The sequence below is a fragment of the Myotis myotis genome, unplaced genomic scaffold (genome assembly GCF_014108235.1).
Source record: "Myotis myotis isolate mMyoMyo1 unplaced genomic scaffold, mMyoMyo1.p scaffold_m19_p_10, whole genome shotgun sequence".
Classification (NCBI taxonomy): Eukaryota; Metazoa; Chordata; class Mammalia; order Chiroptera; family Vespertilionidae; genus Myotis; species Myotis myotis.
Genome location: NW_023416314.1, coordinates 56641901 through 56665741, shown reverse-complemented (window position 1 = coordinate 56665741; position 23841 = coordinate 56641901). Strand labels below are relative to the sequence as shown.

The following is a 23841-nucleotide window of genomic DNA, read 5'->3' as shown; positions in this document are numbered from 1 at the left end:
CTCAAAAACAAAAGCTAAATCAATTCACTGCTACAATAAACTTTTCTGAAAGAACTGAAGATAGCACCTCCTCAAAATACAGTGTTGCTGGGAGCTCTGCATATGGTTGCTCTTCTATTTGTGATGAAATATAGAGCTGGTGGAGGTACACAATCTCTCTTAATGGAAACAACTGAAAATTACTAAATATGTTTAAATTTGTGCACCTATCCTTCACTTCTGATTCCAATTAACAACAGAGGCAGGATTTGGCAGCCACATAATGGAGTGCATCTCACAACTTACCAAACTTGGGGCTGCTGGAGAATTATAAGATTTCTCTGTCCTCTCTGCTTGTTGAACCTGGGTGGTCTCTCTAGACCACAGCAGCCAGGCGGAAGTGACAAAAACCCTTCAATCCCTCTGCTTCTCATACACATCAACACATTTTGTTGTCTTTTTGCCTGGATCAAGCTACCTTGTCCTTTGCCCAGTTTTTAAGTGCACATATTTGTGTTTGCTAAATATTTTCTTTATTATTCAGGAAAAAAAGTATATTTTTTCCAAGTCCTCTGAATTTTGAGGCATGTTTTAGAAGTCTGCAGGATTTCCTATCTGATGGTAGAAACAACTTCTTCACACTTCTACTTCCCATGTGATATCCTGGAATATTTCTAAAATTAAGGGCTATTTCACTTTAGATCTACTTCCAGATCTATTTGAAAGATTTTATCAAATAGATCTGAAAGCTGGCACTAGAATTAGCCACAGGGAACTTAGATTCAAACACCAACATATTAACCCTCTATACCTTTTAAAAATTCTTATTCTAGTTTGTTTCCATGATTCAATATCCTCTAACTACCAAATATTTGTTTATTCTCTCCTGAATTAACTACTTATTGACCCTGATTTTTATCATAGTTCTGGGAAACACTGTGAGCTGAACACATATGAAGTTTAAAAAATTATGTTGTCTCTGCCTGACCAGCATGACTCAGTGCTTGAGCGTCAACCTATGGACCAGGAGGTTATGGTTGGATTCCCTGTCAGTGAACATGCCTGGGTTGCAGGCTCAATCCCCACTGTGAGGTGGGCAGGAGGCAGCTGATCAATGATTCTCTCTCATTATTGATGTTTCTATCTCTCTCTCATTTTCCCTTCCTCTCTGAAATCAATAAAAATATATTAAAAAAATAATGTCTCTCAGAAAAAGGAGCAGGTGATTATAGAGGTTTTTTTCTTCTTTTTTGACCAAGGATCAAGGATTAAAGACCATTGTTTGGAAGCCATTAGTGTATTGATGCTAGATACAAATACCTGCATCTAAAATCACCTTTGGTATGTTATACATATGGGCCATATACCACAAAACATGGAGAAAGCTATTTTTTATGTGACTGTATACTCACCCCAAATTCCCATGAATATTGCAAAGAATACTGTGGACTCATTATCAAATAAATGAGAGACCTGTAAAAACAAAAATAACATCACAAAGACAATTTAGTTTCCAATGCAAAAGGAGGGAAATTACATTTTACCAAAATACATACATACCTTTGAAGACAAACATGTAGTATTTAGTCTCCAAAAATCACACAATAGGTCACAGAGTGGGCACATGATAATCTGACCTCCAATCTCAGGGTCACAGACTTCAATGCTGCAGAGGGAACAGCAAAGTTATCTTAAAAGTAATGTGTGTTTGGGTGAGAGTCCAAAGCTATTCTGATCAGAACAACTTTTCATAGAGCTTCTCATATGGCAGAAGGGGGAGTGAAGCAGCAATTTCTTCAAGTTAGCTTTGAAGAGCAAAATCTTTAGAACTAGTCCTTAAAAACAGATTCTTCATAAAATATCTAGTGAGGGGGGCTGCTTGGGTCTTATTCAGAAACATCCCTGATCTGCTGCCATAAAGAAACATTTCAAAACAAATGCCAGGAAAAATAATAACATGTTTCAATTAGCATAAGATCAAGACATTCTCTCTACTTTGGCAACTCAGCTGCACTTACCTCGTTGTGCTAGAATGAATGGAAAATAAGCCATAAATAAAACAAGCTAAACCAACTACAGCTGCAAGGACCAGCATTTCTGTGTAAAATCCGAGAAAGACAAAATACATGCCAATTTTTTCTCCAAAATAATTCCTGTAAAAGAGGATAAAAATAGAATCAGAGGTTGAAAGAATTACATAGACCAGACAGCCTTTGTTTTGCATTCAGACAAACCTTTATTCTAATTTTGGCTCCACAATTTTCTGGACGTATAATTTTGGAAAAGTTACTAAACTCTCTAAACTTTAGCTTCCACGCCATAAAATGCAGGATGATGTTTACCCGAAGAATTGGTGTAAGGATTAAAAGAGATAACATATCTAAGTAGAAAGCCAACTGAAAGTTAAGTTTTAATTTTGAAATAATACAGGAATTTGAAAAGTTTTTAAATTTAAAGAACTTTGCATGTTTGAAATGAAACGGAGAACATTCTGCAATGTAATTTCTAGCACTTAATTTAACAACTCAAAATGACATGCACAATCTGCACAGATTTGTGCTTTATCTCTCTTTCTGAAATTGAGGAAGTTACTCTGACCATCTATTAAGGAAGAGTGGTTGTATTTACAAAGCTCCATTTCCCCCAGGTTTGGATCTCTGATGGATACAGTACTATAGAATTGTGAGGCAGGCAGCACACCACAGGATTAAAAGTGACTGCTCAGTAAAAGTTCCATAAAAGATACAGTTCAGCTCTTGCTTACAAAGAGGTGAAGAGTGACAGCATTACTTGGCATAAATGTTAAAGTCTTACACCAAGCTTTTTGTTGTGGTTGTTTTTTTAAAACCCAGTACCCCTTAAAGAATCCTTCAAGAAACCTGAGAACATAGATCAGCTCACCAAATCCATAAATTCTTTCCAGTTTCCTAATAGCATGCTATTTATAAACCTATTACAGCACATAATATAAAATTGTAGTAATTTCAAAAAGAAGGCAGATCTGAATATAAAGGCATAACCTTAATTTCACAATGAGAAGATTAAAAAATTTTCTCATAGTCAATATTAATTTTATTTAACTTCCCATTCTTCAGTTTTCAAACTGTATAATCATTTCAAATTAAACAGGCATCTTACTGTTTGCACCATCTTTCACTCTTTTCAGTGATATTTTTGCATTGTTGTTTTTTTCTTTTTCTGCTCTTCAAATGACTATAGACTTAAAAGTGTAATTATATCATATTCTCTTATTAATTTGCCACCCTAATTTCCTGAGGTTCCACTCACACTTAGGATGAATAAAATCTTGCTTTTTTCTCCTGTTTTCTTTTTGCTAAAAAAAGCAATTATTGTAATACTGCATACCATCAAACATTTTTAAAAAGAGAAAAAAATTGATTTTGTGTGGTATTTACTATTTATCATGTCTATTTCCATTTGATGTTTTAAAAAACACAGAATCAATCATTTTTGAAGACATAACTATTACTGTAAAAATTCTTCAAGAACTCATAGAGAAAGCTGAGTATTTAAACAAGCTTATTTTTAAAGAATTACACTTTCCTCCCTTTCAAATAGCAGAATCTTATTCCTTGAAAATAAAAAAGTCCTCAAGAAATAAAGTTCGTATAATGATTTACAGAAACATTAGTTTATATGCTCCAGCTATCTTTTATCCTTAAAAGTTTCCCCTTATTTAGCTTAGAGAAAACTGTTGTGATAACATTTCAATTGATTTGGATGTTTGCATCAAAATCAGTCTCCTAAAAAGGATGCCATACAAGCACTGCAGTAGAAACATTAATCACCAAAACAATTGTTCTAATCTGATTATTCCTTTACTGAAATCATAGCAGGAGGCCCCTAATATCCTGTATGTATGTAGTATTGTAATGGTTTGAAGCAGCAGCCTGCAGCCATAGTCTTCTTACTTAACTAATAAAACTGCCTGAGAAATTGTCTGAGAGCATGGAACTCAGACAGGCTCAGACACTAAGCTTATCAATTGCCTGAGCCCAAAAATGAAAGAAGAAAAACAAAACAAAACAAAAAGAAGTTATAGAGCAATTGTCTTCACACACAGACACACACACACACACACACACACACACACACACACACAGCTATACACAACCTTTCTGCTATCCTCTAAATTCCTGGAATGAGAGGAAAACAAAACAAAAATATTATGTATTAAGCAGTAAGTGCTAGTTCCTGTCCTAAAAACGTATATCTCATTTAAGAATGAAATAACCCCAAAAGGAAAGTACTAGTCATTCCCATTTTACAAATGAGTGTCATAGATGTTAAGAACTTGAACAAGTTTAGATAGCTTCTAGGAGGGAGAACTTAGACTTGAACCCAGCCTACCTAAATACCAAGGCCCAACCTCTGAGCCACTGAGCTATCTCTGCAGGGTGGTTAATAGCATTCTGGTAACAGCACTGTGTTCACAAAGGAATGACTAAATGATAGTGTAGATACAAAATTGGGAAGGTGTAAAATATGGTGGGTAATAGTAGTAAAAAGAATGGAATATGATGCCACTGTAAATAAAAATCACATGATCAAGTTTTAATCATCAGTGTGATCTTATGTAAGAAACTTACCTAATCAAGTCGAAAGGCTGCTCCTTGTAAAAATAGGAAAACCGAGCCCAATTCTGGAAAAGTATGTACCTTTGGTTAGCAGGATTAGGAGGTTCTGATGGCTTCCAATATTGACCCTACAAATATTCAAGAAGAAAGTACATTAACGACCAAGCAAAAAATGAGGGTGAAAAGTAAACCAACACAGCTTTTATGAGGTAAGTGAAATATAAAAGTATTTTTGACCTTGTTTTTAGACTGGGATTTTCATGTAAAGTGAATGAATGTGAAATTATTTACTAAAATCTATAATCCCATATAATAAAAGGGTAATATGCAAATTGACCAAACAGCAGAACGACTGGTCGCTATGATGTGCACTGACCACCAGGGCCAGATGCTCAATGCAGGAACTGCCCCCTGGTGGTCAGTGTGCTCCCACAGGGGGAGCACCGCTCAGCCACAAGCTGGGCTGATGGCTGGAGAGCGCAGTGGCAGTGGCGGGAGTCTCTCATGCCTCTGTGGCAATGCTAAGGATGTCCAACTGCGGCTTAGCCCCACCCCCTCGGACATCCCCCAAGGGCTCCCAGACTGCTAAAGAGTGCAGGTCAGGCTGAGAGACCCCTACTCCCCACCCTCGAGTGCATGAATGTCATGCACCAGGCCTCTAGTAAACTCTAATAGTGATTTATTTATTAAATTCTCACACCCAATTATTTAAAAATGCAAGTTTCAAGGCTCTGGCTTTACTCAAGCTATTCTTTTCACCAGGAGTACCTTTCTGCTCTACTCAAATTCAACATAATATGCACAGCTCAGGATGCATATGAATTATATACCTGGCTGGGACTTTAGAAATAAGCTAATACTTTCATTGTAGATAGTATTGAAAGATAAACTGCAAGAGCAGCTAATTGGGTGATCCAAAGTCATACTGCTATGACAGGAATCCCCTCTAGGGAACCTGTCTTATCTGCACTGATATCCATTTCCCAAAGAACTTAAAATCTATACAACAAACTTTAGCACTTAAGAGCCTCAGTACTGCTTCATGCCTAAGTTCTCTCTCCACTGTTAGGTATTGTGCAGGGTTATTAACACCCCTCAGCAGAACACGGCCTACCCAGCTATTCAATATGTTCTTTGTAACTGCTCGCCTAGACAAGTGAACTGCTCAAGACAGCAATAAATAAATACCCAATTAAGCACATGTGAATATCTCTATGTGATAATGTGTAACATTTTATATTATCCAGATTCCAACAGTTTTCTTCTTCTGTAGTTAATCCTACTGAATCTTGAGGACTGAAATAGAAAAAGAAGCAGCCTATTTACCTGTGTATCTGGAAAAATGATTCTCTAAAGTACATAAAGGAAAATCCAGCATATAAACTTTCAGGGGGAAGGGAATTCAGGGGGAAGGGAAGAAATAAAAAGTAAAATTAGCCCTAACCAGTTTGGCTCAGTGGATAGAGCGTTAAGCTGTGGACTGAAGGGTCCCAGGTCCGATTCCATCAAGGGCATGTACCGTGGTTGTGGGCACATCCCCAGTAGGATCTGTGCAGGAGGCAGCTGATTGATGTTTCTCTCTCATTGATGTTTCTAACTCTCTATCCCTCTCCCTTCCTCTGTGTAAAAAAAAAAAAAAAATCAATAAAATATATATTTTTTTTAAAAAAAAGAGATTAACAGTAAATTAAAGCTCTCACTAACAATGCTGCAGTAATACTGGTTTTCTAATAAGCATACTGGAAGGCTAGATGTATGGATTAACATTTTTTGGTGATTGAGGATATTTGATCATTTTAGTTTGGCTTTATGAACTGGGATTAGGAAGAGAATTAATGCTCTAAAAACAAACAATCCTCAAAATCTTCAAAGAACTGAATGAGCCCTTATGTGAAAAAGACTGACAAAAAAAAAAAATGCATTGCCAATGTTCATTAACCTATTATAGATCTCTCTATTTATGTCTATGGCATTTTTTAGAATTCATAATCTTCTAGAATTTATTTTGCCCCAGGGAAAAAATATGGGAGAAGGGAAGGGGCAAGGCTTGGAAGGGTGGGGAGGATGGTTTCGCCTGATTGATACTCCTGTTGAAAAGAGTATTCATTCAGGGAAAATTCTGCTGCACCCTTATAGAACCGTACCACAGATAATCGACTAACCATCATTGAACTGACGAGAGTCAATTAGCATGTTGCTGAATGAATACTGACAGATGACAGTTGGCACAACAGTGTAAGTCCCAGAACAGAGAGAGCTTGGCTTTGGGTTTTTCAAAACTACAACAACAACACTGCCTTCAAAAACATGAGCAATGACTTAGATGCCACCTGTTTATTTTATTTTATTTTTTTCAATTTATTTATTTATTTATTTTATTGCTTAAAGTATTACAAAGGGTATTACATATGTGTCTTTTTTTTTCCCCCCGCCCTTGACAATCCCCTGGCCTCCCCTACCCCCCAGTGTCTTATGTCCATTGGTTATGCTTATATGCATGCATACAAGTCCAGATGCCACCTGTTTAAATGGAAACACTTGGTTCTTCTATATTCCTAAGGAATGTGTTTCTCCAACAGAGAGCATGTCATTAAAAAGTCATCTATAAGTATGGAAGAATAAAACAGAAATAAAATAAATAAAAGTTCCAAGAGATGATGTCAAATAGTTTACATATGTTTAGCCATGTGATTTCTACTTCCAATGGGTGGTGATATTTAGACATGTAATATCTAACAGGAAAGTTTTCCCTCAGAAGCCCCCAGAAACTAGGCTGTCAAGATTTCAGGTTTGGTTGAACGGGGCATCATAAAAAATGTCACTTCCTCATTGATCTTATAAAGCTCAATAATTTTGTACAATGATCTGACGGCCTCAAATAATCATTCTTGTGAATTTCAGTTATTTGTCTGAATCTTTCTTATGGACTGACTAGAGGCCTGGTGTACAAAAATTTGGGCACTTGCGGGGGGGGGGGGGCATCCCTCAGCCCGGCCTGTACCCTCTCGCAGTCTGGGATCCCTCAGGGGATGACCACCTGCTGGCTTAGGCCCGCTCCCCAGGGGATTGGGCCTAAGCTGGCAGTCAGACATCCATCTGGCAGCCTGGGAGCCCTTGAAGGATGTCCACTTGCCAGCGGGGAGCAGGCCTAGCTGCAGTCGGATATCCTTAGCGCTGCTGAGGAGGTGGGAGAGGCTCCCACCACCACCACTGTACTAGGAGCCGTCAACCTGGCTTGTGGCTGAGCAGAGCTCCCCCATGTGGGAGCGCACTGACCACCAGGGGGCAGCTCCTGCATTGAGCGTCTGGCCCCTCGTGGTCAGTGTGTGTCACAGTGACCAGTCATTCCCAGTCATTCCGCTGTTAGGGTCAATTTGCATATTACCCTTTTATTATATAGGATAGAGGCCTGCTACACAGGTTGGAGCCAGCTGGTTTTCCCTAAAGGGTGTCCCAGATCAGGGTGGGGGTCCCGCTGGGGTGCCTGGCCAGCCAGGTTGAGGGGCTGATGGGTGTTTGCAGGCTGGTCACACCCCCTTCAGGGTGGGGGGTCCCCACTGGGGTGCCTGGCCAGCCTGGGTGAGGGGCTGATGGCTGTTTGCAGGATGCCCACAGCCCCTTCAGGGTGGGGGTTCCCACTGGGGTGCCTGGCCAGCCTAGGTGAGGGGCTGATGGCTGTTTGCAGGATGGTGAAGCCCCCCCACCCCCAGTGGGGACCCTCACCCCATGAAGTGGAGGTTTGGCCAACCTGGGTGAGGGGCTGATGGCTGTTTTCAGGCTGGCCACACCCCCTTTAGGGTTGGAAGTCCCCACTTGGGTGCCTGGCCAGTCTGGGTGAGGGGCTGAGGGCCGTTTTCAGGCTGGCCAAGTCCGCCCAGCAACAGAAGCTCCCAGCCTCTCCATTTTTTCTTTTTTTCTTTTTTTATTCTGGGATTTATTTACCTTCTATAATTGAAACTTTGTAGCCTTGAGAGGAGCTCAGAGTTGGCCAGGGTGGGCAGGAGGGACGCTTGGCTTCCTCCATCGCCAGGGGCAACCCACACCTCCTGCTCGCTCCAGCTCCGTGGCCACGGCCGCCTCTAAGCAGGTATCTGGGGTTTATTTACCTTGCATATAGTCGCTCTGATTGGCTGGTGGGCATGGCTTAAGGCATAGCGAAGGTATGGTCAATTTGCATGTTTGTCTTTTATTAGTGTAGATGTCTTTAGCTTGTTTTGAAGTTGTGTACATGCTTTATTTCCCAGAAATTCCTAGTCTACGAGTGACTCATTGATGTCTTCCAATGATACCTAACAGAGTGCTTTATATACAATTAAAACAAATTATTCCTTTGATGACTAAATATGTGCATGCATTAAGTGCATTCATGTAATTTAACTTCTTTACAGCTTTAAAACTTTATGATAAAAGATCTGATAAATTCAGATAGAAATTCCAAATATTATGCTCTAAAATGTTTTACTATAACTGCATTTTCAATATGGGTCCTAAAAAAGTCATGTGCCAATGTAATAATTTTCCCCAAATGAATTTATTTCCATTAAAACTTCAGTGTGAAGAAATGTTAACTCTATTTCAGAGTACTTGTAATTATACATTCTCTCTCTGCCTCCTCTCAGCTTGGAACTAGGGTACTTTTGGGGGATTTTCCCAACACATGAGAGAATTAAGCAACCTGTCAAAAAAGAGAAAGCAAAGGGAAGATTCTCTCTCCCAATAGGGCAACATCTGAATGTGTGAGAGGGAAAATGGGCTCAGTATTTCAAAACCAAACTAAGACTTACATCATGGAGTGGATAGGCAGCTGAATAAGTGTTAGAAGTCAGCAGTCTTTCAATCCCAAACTTTTTCTTCCCATCTTCAATGCCAAAAGGACATCGGGTAAGAATATAATAAACCTGTAAGATAAGCATAAAGAGGCACACATTTCATAACTATGCTTTCCACATTTTTGTCAAGCACAATTTAAAAATGTCTACTTTGTCTGAATGTAGATAGGGGCTCTGATTACAGAAAGAACCTTCCCTTTGTTGTTTGGGGGAAGAGGTGGAGGGTGGGACTATGTGGAGTTTGCAGATATTTCAGCTCCTGGGTATGAGAGCCTATTCCCATAGGCAGCGGTTCTCAACCTGTGGGTCGCGACCCCTTTGGCGGTTGAACGACCCTTTCACAGGGGTCGCCTAAGACCATCATGAATATCAGATATTTACATTACGATTCATAACAGTAGCAACATCACAGTTATGAAGTAGCAATGAAAATAATTTTATGGTTGGGTCACAACTTGAGGAACTGTATTTAAAGGGCCAGAAGGTTGAGAACCACTGCCTTAGGGAGAGTGGAGAGTGAATCATAACTTATTTTGCTTCTTATTTCCCACAATCCTCTGGAAGTCTATTGTGCCAGAATTCCTGCCATACTTAGGGCTCCAAGTTGGAGTCTAATGTCAACACCACCAATTCAATTAGGGGAATATAGAGTAGAAATGATATTTGGACAAGCTGTCTCAAATACTTCTTCGTTTAATTACACTGATGATCTATTTTCCCTGTTATCTGAATTTATTAACTCAGATTATCCTTTCTCTATAATTATTGTGTAATCACTCATATCTTTAATCAGTTTTCTCCTCTATATACTGTAGACTTCGGTGTCTTCTGCTATATATGTCTGTCAATTCAATCTTACCTGCTTTTTGTGTTCCAGCAACTTTTCAGAATTTCTGCCTTTCTGATTGTATTTACATCATTATTATTTATATCAGGTTCTTAAATTGAGTATTTAGTAGGGGTGAGTTCAATTAAAATAGGTTGTATTTAGGACAAATAGGAAAAAAGCCAGCCAAATACAAAATTTAAAAATCCGGTGGGACTTCAGATATTTAAAGTTAATCTAGTACACCAAAAACTAATACAATGAGCCCACTTAGTGTGCCTCAGTGGTTGACCATCAACCTATGAACCAGGACCTCATAGTTTGATTCCTGGTCAGGGCACATGCCCAGGTTGTGGGCTCAATCCCCAGCATGGGGCATGCAGGAGGCAGCCAATCAATGATTCTCTCTCATCCTTGATGTTTCTATCTCTCTCCCTGTCCCTTCTTCTCTGAAATCAATAAAAATATAAAAAATAAAAGAAGTTTTATATTTTTGGATAAAGACAACTAACCCAGATAAACACTTCAATTACCAGTTGAATTTGTGATGAACAACGTGGCAAATGGTTCTGTCAAATCAGAGTAGGAGGTGGGGGTTATGAATATTCTTTAAGTCATATGAGGAAGGGTGGTTCTCTATGTGAGCAGTTTCCCAGAATGAGAACAGTGGGGGTTTTCTTTAACTGTCCCTGTTTTCTAAGACTACAGAACACAGGCAAAGTTCAACATTGTCAGCACTGATACAAAAATAGACAAAGAGGTCAAAGGCATAGAATCAAGCCCCTCAGGAGACCCATGCCTATACTATAGATATGTGGGTTATAATAAAAGTAGAATTGTAAGATAGTATTAAAAAAGTCTGAGTGTTTTCAGTAATTGGAGCAAGTTAAATGACTAAATATACGGGGGAAAGGGACTCCATCTCACACCACACACAACAATTTTTTCCAGGTGGATAGCGGTTCTCATTGTGAAAATCAAAATAATATAACTCATAGAAGATAATGTCGGAAATTAACTGCATGATCTTGTTGGTAAAGTTTAAGAGCATTATTTATAAAGCAAAGGCTTGAGACAGTGGACTACATTGAAATTAAAAACATCTGTTCAGCCCTAGCTGGTTTGGCTCAATGGATAGAGCATCAGCCTGCGGACTGAAGGGTCCCTGGTTCGATTTCAGTCAAGGGCTCATGCTCGAGGTTGTAGGCTTGATCCCCAGTAGGGGGCAAGCAGGAGGCAACTGATCAATGATTCTCTCTCATCATTGATGTTTCTATCTCTCCCTCTCCCTTCCTCTCTGAAATCAATAAAAATATATTAAAAAAACCAAAACAAAGAAAACACCTGTTCATCAAAAGCAACCATTAAAAAAAAAGAGAGAGGCCCTAACCGGTTTGGCTCAGTGGATAGAGCATCGGCCTGTGGACTCCAGGGTCCCGGATTTGATTCTAGTCAAGGGCATGTACCTTGGTTGTGGGCACATCCCCAGTGGGGAGTGTGCAGGAGGCAGCTGATCGATGTTTCTCCCTCATCGATGTTTCTAACTCTCTATCCCTCTCCCTTCCTCTCTGTAAAAAATCAATAAAATACATTTAAAAAAATAAATTAATTTAAAAAAGGGAGAGAGAAGCACAAACTAGGAAAAGATCAATAAAATATATAATAAATGGAAATAAAAACAGTTGTTACAAATCAACAAGTGAAGACTTAATTTAAAAACAGACAAGAGACTTTAGCAGGGATTTCATAGAAATGCTTTATCTAAATGACCAATAAACATATACATGCAGATCAATCTCCTTTCTATCAGAGAAATGCAAATTAAAACCATAATAAAACACATACACAATTTCCATACAAAACAACACAAATAAATGGGAAGAAGCTTATACAAAGCTAAGTTACCCATCCGAATAAATGCTGAGTCAAATGCTGTATGATTCTTTTTTTTTTTTTTTGCTTATTTGTTTTAATTTAAACTGATCTCTGCTGTGAGAAATTACAGTTGATCTCTGCTCCAGAGAATGGAATAGTGATTGGGAGAAGGCACTAGGGTTTCTGGGGTGTTAGAAATATTTTCTCTTTTGATGTGGGTGGGGATTACATGGCTGTGCATTTTGTGATAACTCAGTGAGATGTACATTTATGACTTGTGGGTCCTTCTCTATTTATGTTACTAGGATTCTAAATTAGTACATCTTTTTATAAAGCAGGAAAGTGCAGTCTGTATAAATTTTAAATGTGTGTGCATTTAGATTCAGAAATTTAATGTGGTATCCATTTTGCAGAAAAATTTACATATATGTTCAGATATGTAAATACTATGCTATAAAGGGCAGAATTGTTTGTTATATCAGAAGAGTTGGAAACAAACTCAATGTCTGTCAGAAGTGGAAATGTTTAATAGAATTATGTTACATTTATATAAGATGTTACAAAATGCAGATTGTGAGGGGCATATGTCACATGGTTGTGATTATATTTTAAAAAGTATGAAATTCCATACCAATGTAAATGCTCTTGCAGTACTGTTCAATCTGTACATACATAAACTATAGTGGTTGGGATGAAGTTAGTAAGGAAAGGACTTTTCTACATTACCCTCCCAAATAACTTCTTCAACAGAGCAAGAATAGTATTGCTTTATGAGAGGAAATTATTGAATTTTAAAACTAAATTAACCTAAGGTACTGACACTCTTTACAAACAACAACTACAGATGAATGAATACTGACATTTCTGTTCCTGATCAAGTTCCTAATTTGTCCCTACAGAGTCACTGGTCTTTTGTTAGCAACTTTTCAGTGTCACAGGGATATCTGAAGTACTTCACAGTTTACGAAGTGTCTCACAGACATTCTTTTACTTCATTTTCCCAATATTTCCAGTATTATCATTCTCTCTATTTCAAAAGAGGTTATATATTTAGAAAGAAGCAGACACATGACCTGAAACCAGATTTTCTGATTCCATGCCATGTGCTCTTTATTTATTTACCTATAGGCTGCCTCCTAGGTTTGTTGTTGTTATTTAATCCTGTTAGAAAAGGGGACACAATTTTTAGTTTGTAGATTCATACCATTATACATTAATTCTAGGCATTACATTTTGTTTAATATTTCTTTCCACGAATTATTAAAAAATAGAGGTAGGAACTAGAAAAACTGTTATTTTAAAATCCTTCTAAGACACTTAAAAGTACTGAACCTAAAGGGAATGAAGTCTTCAATTGCTCAGGGAAACAGAGAAAGTAAAATCAAGGGAAGGGTCTTTTGATTGTTAGAACCTTGGTGACTACATTAATATGCAATAGAGAGAAGGTATAAGAGCAACAAAGAACCTGCATTTTTCCCCCTCTAAAATCACACCAGTAAAAATAATATCTAACACTTACTAAGCACTTACTATGTTCCAGAAACTGTTAAAGCCTTTCATACCTAAACTCAATTCTCAGGGTAATGAGAGGTAGATATTATTTCTATCTTAACACAAAGAAACTATGGCACAGAAATGTGATTCTTTAGAAGAGAGGGTTTGAATGGTGAACTTAAAGATCCTAGAACTACAAATGGAGAGGAAACATTATTATTGAAAAGACTAAAATAGTCTTAATGAAAAGAAAAAGTTCTGTGGTTTCTCAAATGCTATCCTATCTAATAAAAGACAAAAAAGGTAATTAACCGTACCTCCGCTACACTTCCCATAGGCTAATCAGTGAGATATGCAAATTAACTGCCAACCAAGATGGCAGCCAGCAGCCACGCAGCTGAAGCGAGCAGGAGGTTTGCTTGCTCCAGTGATGGAGGAAGCCAAGGTTCCCCACCTGCTGCGGCCTGGCTCTGAGCTCTGAAAGCAACTAAGTTTCAATTATAGAAGCTAAACAAACCCCAGATAGCTGCTTTCAGCCGGCCGTGGCCATGGAGCTGGAGCGGGCTCTTAGCTCCAGTGTCGGCAACATAGTTTCAATTATAGAAGCTAAACAAACCCCAGATACCTGCTTTCAGCCAGCTGTGGCCTCAGAGCTGGAGTGAGCAGGACTGCAACAGAGTTTCAATTATAGAAGGTAAATAAATCCCAGAATAAAAATAAAAGAAAGAAAGGTGAGGCTGGGAGCTTCAGTCACAGGCCAGCCTGAAAATGGTCCTCAGCCCCTCACCCAGACTGGCCAAGCACCCCAGTGGGACCCCCACCCTGATCTGGGACACACTTCAGGGCAAAGCAGCCAGTCCCCACCAATGCACCAGGCCTCTATCCTATATAGTAAAAGGGTAATATGCAAACTGACCCTAACAAAAGAAAGACTGAGAATGACTGGTCACTATGACACACACTGACCACCAGGGGGCAGACGCTCAATGCAGGAGCTGCTCTCTGGTGGTCAGTGTGCTCCCACATGGGGGAGCTCTGCTCAGCCACAAGCCAGGCTGATGGCTGCCAGTATATCGGTGGTGGTGGGAGCCTCTCCTGCCTCCTCAGCAGCCCTAAGAATGTCCGACTGCAGCTTAGGTCTGCTCCCCGCTGGCAAGTGGACATCCCCCGAGGGTTGCCGGGCTGCCAGAGGGATGTCTGATTGCCAGCTTAGGCCCAATCCCCTGGGGAGCAGGCCTAAGTCAGCAGGTGGTCATCCCCTGAGTGGTCCCAGACTGCAAGAGGGCACAGGCCGGGCTGAGATACCCCCCCCACCCGAGTGCACAAATTTTTGTGCACTGGGCCTCTAGTCTATATATAAAGCATTCCATTTCCATTTGGAACAACCAGTATTCCTCCAACTATGCACTAATTTAACAAAACCAAACTCTAAGATCATAAAACCATTTTGAAAATATCTTAAATAAGTCCTATTCTCAATTAAATGCCTTTCCCAGCATTGCATGATGTCTCCTTCTTTACTATGTCCACAATGGCCACCATTCAATTTTAAACAATAGTTTGAGAAGTAGGGAGGTTAACACACTTAAGTGGGCCAAGTGAAATTTCAAACATGCCCAATACCACTAAATAAATTATCAAAATTTCCACAGAAACACCTGCTGACACCGTATTGCCCATGCGCACATATAAAGGAAAACAAAGGTACACATCCCTTACTGGAAGGGATATGCCCAGATGGCTTCTCTACCTACAATTCTGTTTCTTGATGAGGATGGAAAGAAGCTTGACTTGTCCTCAATGAGGAAGAGTTCCTGGCGATGTCTGGTAAATTGGACAGTGAAATAATCCGGATCAGGATGCTTTACATTCTTTGGGAGCTTCAGAGGCCCAAGAACTAAGGAGCTTTCCTCCGGTCGCAGAATATCACTCTCCTTAATTGGCCTTTTGACGCCCAACACTTCAGCATAAGTAACTAATACCTCCCAAGGGGCATGGATCTTGACAAAGTAAGTTCTTCCATCTTCAGAGTTCTATACAAAAAGAGGCAAAATAAAAGAAAGCTGACTAATATGTTTATTACTGAGCTAATTAAGGAAAAGAAATGGAATTATATAAAAACACAAATTAAAGATATCACAGCATTTTTCAATCTACTGAAATTCAGCAAAACTTTTAGAAGAGCAAATGCTCAAGATAGTTGTATACTGTATATATAGGTTTTACATACAGGGTGTCCCAAAAATGTATACACATTTTGAGTAATTAATTCCAATGGGTTAAATCTGAAAAGAAACATCAATTGTGTTACCAGCTGTAAAATATGAATACATTTTTTGGGGACTGTGTGTGTGTGTGTGTGTGTGTGTGTGTGTGTATGTATGTAGAGAGAGAGAGAAAGAGAGAGAGAGAGAGAGAGAGAGAGAGAGAGAGAGAGAAAGAAAGAATATTTTAAAATACATATTTCAGTGTCAATGTATACTAGCCTGAAATCCACAGATACATATGTGTTCTGGGCAATCTCTTAAGTATTGACTTAGCAACTAGCTATGTGCTTAGGGTATATGTGGAACACTTAGGAAGTATAAGATGCAGTCACTCTTTTTCCCTAACTTCTATGTATAGCCCAAACTTAGAGCATGTATAGCCTACACTATTTTTTCCTGCAAAAGGCCACTTGGATATTTATAACATCACTCAAGGGCCATACAAAATAATCAACTTAAAATTAACCTGCTATATTTGATCAAACATTTAATTAACTCACCCCTAATGCCTTGGCAGGGCCAACCAAATCCCAAACCCTGACCTAGAGGAAGTACTTCAGAAAATAAGGGTTCATTAAACAGAAGAATGGTTATGTTTCAGTTATAGAGTGTGTGGTTTAATACATACTTATTAGTTCAGTAAAAACAGGGACAGATAAGAACTAACGAGTGTAAACTTAGAACTAAAGAGTATTAGAGTTTCATAGACAGAATAGAAACTTAAATATGGCTTAAAAATAATTTTGAAGGAAATTCTAGAAAAATAGTAGTGGGTTAGAAAAAAATTGTGTCATAATCATGAGCAGAAATGTTCCTTGTCTTAAATATCAGCTAAAAATTAGCCAGGCTAACTAGATCGGATGCCAGATTATAGGCAGCTTTCAAAATGAGAAAGATATAAAACAAAAACCATGTCTTCACTTTCTTCATATCCTGAACAGAATTATTTACATCTATTTGTCAAGTGTTCCACTCATCATCTCACAGAGCAAAAACCAACTTACCTGAACAACCACAGGTATTACCATTCCCAGTGTACACATTTGTAGCCAAAAAAGAAAAACTAATGTATTGCTCCCAAGACAAGGTTTATCTAGTCAAAGGCCAGAGTAGAAGAAAAGAACATTTTAACACCAAGGTTCTGGTATAAATTAACTACTTTACCCTTTTGTCTTCAATTTCCAACTCAAGACCTGTTTTTCTGAGGTTTTCTTCAAACGTTTTTCTTCTTTCCTATGGAAAAATGAATCAACAGAATTATGCAGAACATTTCAATTTACACCATGATAGACTTATTACATAATGAAGATGCCTCTGAGGGTCCATTGCCCTTCCTATGGTTTCATTTAAAAGTACTCTATGTAGAATCCCCATCTCAATGTCATGTGCTGATTTTCACCAGGACTTTAACTCATAAATAACTAGAAAATTCCAATATATCTAAGGATAATCTCCAGGAAGTGTGCAGGATCTCTATCTGAAAAAAAAAAATGCGCAAAACTTTACTAAATAAGAACAAAAAATAGAGAAACAGATCATGCTCCTAGTTAGGAAGACACAGTATTACAAAGCTATCAGTACCCTTCAAATAAATGAGATACGTAAGACAATTTTAAACCAAAATATCATCACGATGTTTTAATCTTAAAGAATAGAACAGGTTCACTTAGAAAAAGTAAAATTAAATTAAATGCAAATAATCACTACTTGTGGGCTTCAAAACTACGCACTAATTGCTGAAAAAAAACTTTTGGTTTTAATTATGATTTCATTGTGAAAAATTTCATAATAATGGAGATTTTAAAAGGCTTTGCTAGGATGTTAGAGGACACTCATCTTCAAATGGATACCTTGAGATGTAATCTTTTACAAGGAATAAAAGATTCTTTTATATCTTTACTAGTGCCCTGGTGCACAAAATTCATACACATTGAAAGGGAATTAATTAGAGGAAATATTTTAATATTGCTATTTGCCCTTTCTCTATAATAGAAGTGTCCAGCTGGCCCCACCCCCATTGGGCAACATCAAGACCTGGCCAGCCCCACCCCTGTCAAGCCCTGCTGGGCGGGGGATGCAGTCTCAGGTCCCCTGGCCCTGACCCACGCCATGCAGCCTCATCCAGACCCGCTGCGCTGCGAGACCCATCAATGCACCTTCTGGTGACCAGTCGTGGTCATTACAGATGAAAATAAAGCCATGAATTTAAGCATGCACATTCATTTTCAATGCCTGATTTGTCTGCATTCTCCAAATTGCAAAATAAATAAGATCTTCAGCCAGATAGCATCCTACTGCCAAGTTCTTTATATAATGAGACATACCATTCTCTCTGCTCAGTATGCTCCATTTGAATGGATTAAATGTATGTGACTCATGTGAAAGGCACTGCTGCTTGCTCTTAATAGAGGAAGCATTAGCTCATTACCTAATGCCATAAAGTGGTTTAAATGGCATATACTGACTTGAAGAACAGAAGGAAAAATAACAAAAAACACACAAAACAAAGTTCAGTGCTGTGGACGGCAGAATCAGAATCCTCTCCCTTAGCCTTTGATTTTTTTCTGCTTTTCCAATGAACCTGTTTGTGCTCTGCCTCAAAATCAACACAGAAGACAAAATCAGATGCTCTAATCTGCATTTTATAGTGCCATTTGAGTACAAAGAGGTGTTTTTCAATCTTTGCATTTTTTTTTTTTTTTTTTAATCAATGCAGCTCAAACTTGCTCCCAACGTCCCAGGAGGCAGGCCAACATGGCTATGCGGACACACCTTTGCTAGGTGCTGTCAGGCTTCAGGGCTGGGGCAGGGAACATGCCCGGTGTTGCTGGAAATGAATGAGCTCACCTCTCTACATAGCAGGAGTCTTTTCATTATAAAATGCAAAGCAGCAGCCATTTTCCATTACCCCCATCCCCAGCTCTCCTCGCCCAGGGGCATAGGAAGGGGCTGGGAAGATATTTACTCCCGGCTCTTTGATTTCTCTTATTTAATGGAGCCCAGTGAAAGCTGCTTCTCTGAGTGCAATGCCAGCCAGCTGGCTCAGGGCTAGCCACACCTGGAAGGCAAGTGACAGAGCTGACCAGGGACTTTGACCAAGCCCAAGAGCAGGTCACAGCAACCTTGGCAGGTGGGCTGCTCCTGAAGACTCTAGGCCTCTCCCAGCTCCACATCCCAGCTCCCTGCTCTCCCCCTTTCACCCACAGGCTCCACCGGCATGGCGTGCCCCAAGGCGTGGTGTGCAGATGCCAGGGTTGCAGGTTCAAGATGCTCTGCCTCCTCCTGGCACTTTGAGCCATAAGCGCCAGCAGGGACCTTTCCACTCGGTCTTGGTCTTTGGTCACTGCTGAGGTTTTCTGAACTCTCTAGGCCAGGGACAGCCAGGACCTTTGCCTCTGACCAACGCTGTGCCTGCAGCCTGTCTGGGGTACCCCAAGCCCTGGGAAAGCGTGGGGGCATGGCTGGCCTGGGTGAGGGGCCATGGGGGGTGAGGGGGTTGGCTAGCCACCCCACCCTCAATTGGGGTGGGAGAGGCTGATCAGGGGTGGGACCTGGGGAGGGGCTGGGCAGGGCACCCATCTTGTGATGGTGTTATGGCATGAGGGTCAATTTGCACATTACCGCTTTATTATATAGGATTTTTAAAAAGTATTTTTATTGATTTCAGAGAGAGGAAGGAAGAAGAAGAGAGAGATAAAAACATCAATGATGAGGGAGAATCATTGATCACCTTCCTCCTTCAGGCCCCACATTGGGGATCAAGCCCACAACCTGGGCATGAGCCCTGACCGGGAATTGATCCCTGACCTTTTGGTTCCTAGGTCAACACTCAATTACTGAGCCACACTGGACCAGGAAAAGTTATTTTAATATGTCCTTTCCCTCCTCTTCCAATGTTTACTATATGTTCACTACATCTCAGAACAGGCCTGTGGTAATGATGCAAGGTTCCTTTCTCAGCTACCCTTTCATAGTTGCCCTTCTCCTATGTTATCAGAAAAAGACAAACAGGAAACAAAAAAAGGAGAGAGACATTAAATGTATTGTATCATGCCATGGACAGTGTGGCTCAATTGCCTGAGCAATGTCCCACACTGAAATGTTGCCAGTTGGATTCCTGGTCAAGGCACATGCCCAGGTTGTGGGCTTGAGTCCTGGTCAGCGTGTTTGTGGGAAGCAGCTGATTCCTCTCTCTCTCTCTCTCTCTCTCTCTCTCTCTCTCTCTCTCTCTCTCCCCCCTTTCGTTTCCTCTCTAAATAAATAGAAAGATATTTTTATAAGTCTTAAAAATATTGTATCAGTATTGAAAAAGTGAATAATCCTTCTCATTGTAATAACAATTGCTTTTGTAAGTCATATAGCCACTGCTTCTCTGAGTTCGAGGAAATAGGATTGTTAGTTCATAGACCATTAAACACTACTTTTATGATGAATCACTTTGTAATTTGTATGTATAATTCAGGATTTCAAAAAAGATTAAAATTGCTAGAGCAATCATCTTTTATTCCAATCTATTTATTTATCTAGACAAGCTTAATTCACACTAAAAATATATAAAAACAAAAGAGGACTATATTCAAAGCTGAACCATCTCATTCTAGGAATAATTCTCATTCATCTATGAACAAGAAAATATTTTTTCAAGCCCTGATGCCCATCTTCTTAACTGATGCATTTATCATGAGTTTACTTTTTTAAAATAACTTTTTTTTTTTTTTATTTAGACCAAGCGGTGATATTTTATTTATTTATTTTTATTGAGATCAAGTGATAGTATTTGTTCTTGCTTTTTTTTAATATGGAAGAATTAACAGCACATTTGTTTGTTCAAAAAAAAATAGCCCAGTAAAGAACAACACAAAATATAATTTAAATGAGAGAAGAAAGACTTGTAAGAGCAATATCCCTAAGCAGGCATACGGAGAAGTTAGTATTATAGGCTTGAAAGTGCTATTCTTAGAAAGGCCTGCCTGCAAGAGTGGCGCTCAGGTCTGAGAACTTGGCTTTCGGGAGGATTCCCACAACTCCCAGAAGTGATAAAAGTTGCTTAATTTACCTTAACTGTTTATATAAACAATACCATTTATGCTAATCATTTGCTTTCCATCTGGGACTATGACATGTTAGTGTGTGCTAGGCAGAAGGTGAGAAGGTGACCAGCCCCCAATAATATCCTAGGGCACTTAGTTTTTAATGAAAATCCCTGGTAGACAACAATTCACCTGTTACCAGAGGAATTAAGTGCATTCTGTACCACTCCAATAAAAGAAAAATCTTGTGAGCTTGCACCTGTTTTCCTCTGGACTTTGCCTCATGCATTATTTCTATTATTTCAGTGCAATAAAACATGGCCATTGCATATGACTATATACAGTACGTTAGTATCCTTCTAATGAATGACCAAACCTGGGGGGTGGTATTGGTGACTCCGGAATAGTAGGCCAAAAGAAATGGGATCCAGGGTACAAGTGGAGGTGTTGGCTGTAGGCAGAATAATAGTTTTTCTATGATAACAGGAAGAATAGTAGATTATGCAGGCGAAGATGCTGGTCAATGGACAGATGTGAACGGAAATTTAGAATTTCTCTTCTACTTACTTTAGTTTTCCCAGTGAAACAGAAAAGTATGGTCAGCTAAGCTTGAAAATGGGGATGAGGAATTGGAGGTGAGAGGAGAGAGAAAAAGTTGAAAAACAGTCATCAAGGAAAGTAGAGAGAAAAATAGAATAAGCAAGTAAAGTATGACTGCCAGACAGTATTAAGGACCTAATATTTATTGAGCATCCATTATGCTCCAACCACTGTCCTAGGCATTTGGGCATAGAGCAATGAACAAGACAAAGTCCTTGGTCTTATGAACTTAATTTATGGTGTTTGACACAGCAATTAAGTAAAAAAAAATAAGTAAGTTCAGAAAGGGACATGTTATAATGGAAAGAAAAATAAGATAAGGAACAGAGCATAATCTAAAGGAGATTTCAGATAGAGTGGATTAATGAAAATTGAAACAAAAGTTGCATACAAAAATATACATTATGTTTAGACATATAACTCAAATTTTAGAGGTAACAATTAACATTTAAGCTAAACTATATAAAAATAGAAGTAACTTTGAAGAGGAAAAAGAAGTTAGTCTATAAAATGTCCACAAAATTGAACTGATCTTACACATTCATTCATTCTTAGGCTGCCTATTTTGTAGTCCTCTAAACCAGGTTCAGCTTTCGGTAACACTTCAGAGGCCTCTGAGTTTTGCAATATAATTCATTGGGAACATACCTGTCCAATTACAGAATGTGCTTCTTTCTCTTATTATCATTTCTTTCACATAAGTACTTACCATCTTTATTTCGGCTTCTTTCTTTACTTCATCAACATAGGAAAGCACAAAATCGATTCGCCTAATCCCATCTCGGAAGAAGATGGAGTCTTTGCTTTGTTTATCTTTATCAAACTGGAAGAGACATGAATGACAGAACAGTTTTATTTTCAAATGGCAAAAACATGATATCCTTAATCAGCTAAAATTGGGTCACCATTTAATTTTTTTCAGTACTAAAATGACAGTTGAAGACAAGTAACCAGTTTTCATCAACATAAAATTATGCTTATTTTAGAAAATGAAGTTTCATAAAGGAGATGTTTATTAAACAATAAGGATTCCAGATGAAACTGAGTATATTAACAAGCATACACAACAAAAATGATGAAATTATATCCAAAATAGAATGAATATATGTATACACTGATCCCAAAATGCATATTCAGAGAGAGACTTGCTATCTTCATTAAACAACATGCCAATTAGTTCAACAAATAATTAATGGTCACACACTACTTTAGGGTTAGTTAATGAATCTCACTATATTATGATTTCATAAAATTGCCTAACCTATGATTTCATAAAAGGGTTCAAATAAAATCAAAGTGCAGTAAATAATTAGGAAGCTGGTAGCTTGCAGCTGGCTTCACTACAAGTAAAGTCTCATGCAAATCTTTCAATATCAATTTCTTAGACGAGCCAAAATCAATCCTTTGTTTAAATTTGTGTTATTCTCTCGGTATAATAATCAAACTTTCAAGTTCAACTTTCATATGTTGTATAGTTCATTAGTGCCTTCCCTTTCAAAACCACAAGGACACTAGAGAGATTTAGAAAGAAGGAACTTCAGAAGACTGATTCTCTTCTTGGTTTATATGTATTTCTTGGAATAGTCCCATGTAATACTTAGAATGATTCAACCAGATAGGCAGTGGATGTCAGTGATCTCTCTAACTCTGTGTTGCAAAGTTATAATATAGACAACTTTGTTGTATCTAACCTGTGAATGAAGAACTAGATTTTTAAAATTTTCATAACTGGTGTTTATATCAGTTTGTGAATTTCTTTTATGGTACTCTACGCTGTTTTTTTAGTCAAGTCAGGCCAGGCAATCCTCCCATATAAAAGAATGAGTGTAGATCAGTCATGTATAAATAAGACAAACATCTCATGTATGATCTGTGTTTCACGAACAGAGTAATTGCATTTTATCTATATGAACACATAGTTGATGCATCTGCAAAATAAGCAGTTTCCAATGTAGAGAAGGAAATGAGTGGAAAAATAGATTAAGAAACAAAAATATTTAGGGAGTCTAAAGATTAAATATCAAAATATAGTAACTCATATGTTATGTCTGAGTTCTCTATGCTCCAAAAGAATTACACAATCATCTCCCTTTTCCTAAAAGAAAATAAAAAAACCTGAGAAAACTCAAACTGTTATCTTATATACTGATTATAAATCACTAAAAAAGTAAAAGTAAACAAAATAAACCATTTGAGCTCTTTTGTAAATCATTATAGTATTAACATGAAATTCACTGGAACTCATGAAAGCTAACTGGGGCCAAAATAATTGATTAGGATAAATATAATCAAAACAGAAAATAGAGGGGAAAAACAATAATCCTTTTGCTATAAATCTGTGAC

At 38.5% G+C, this 23841-nt stretch overlaps 1 protein-coding gene across 2 annotated transcripts in view; it reads right to left on the bottom strand.

Moving 5' to 3' along the window:
- Positions 1 to 23841, bottom strand: part of ANO5 (anoctamin 5) — a 74122-nt gene that overhangs the window by 34949 nt on the left and 15332 nt on the right. For both annotated transcript variants that reach the window (XM_036325666.1, XM_036325667.1), the window contains 8 exons: positions 22208 to 22321; positions 17033 to 17101; positions 15356 to 15634; positions 9362 to 9475; positions 4590 to 4705; positions 1998 to 2132; positions 1540 to 1645; positions 1392 to 1452 (listed from right to left, as the gene is read on the bottom strand). In XM_036325666.1, coding sequence (XP_036181559.1) covers positions 1392 to 1452; positions 1540 to 1645; positions 1998 to 2132; positions 4590 to 4705; positions 9362 to 9475; positions 15356 to 15634; positions 17033 to 17101; positions 22208 to 22321 — 994 coding nt within the window. The remainder of the gene's footprint in view (positions 1 to 1391; positions 1453 to 1539; positions 1646 to 1997; positions 2133 to 4589; positions 4706 to 9361; positions 9476 to 15355; positions 15635 to 17032; positions 17102 to 22207; positions 22322 to 23841) is intronic.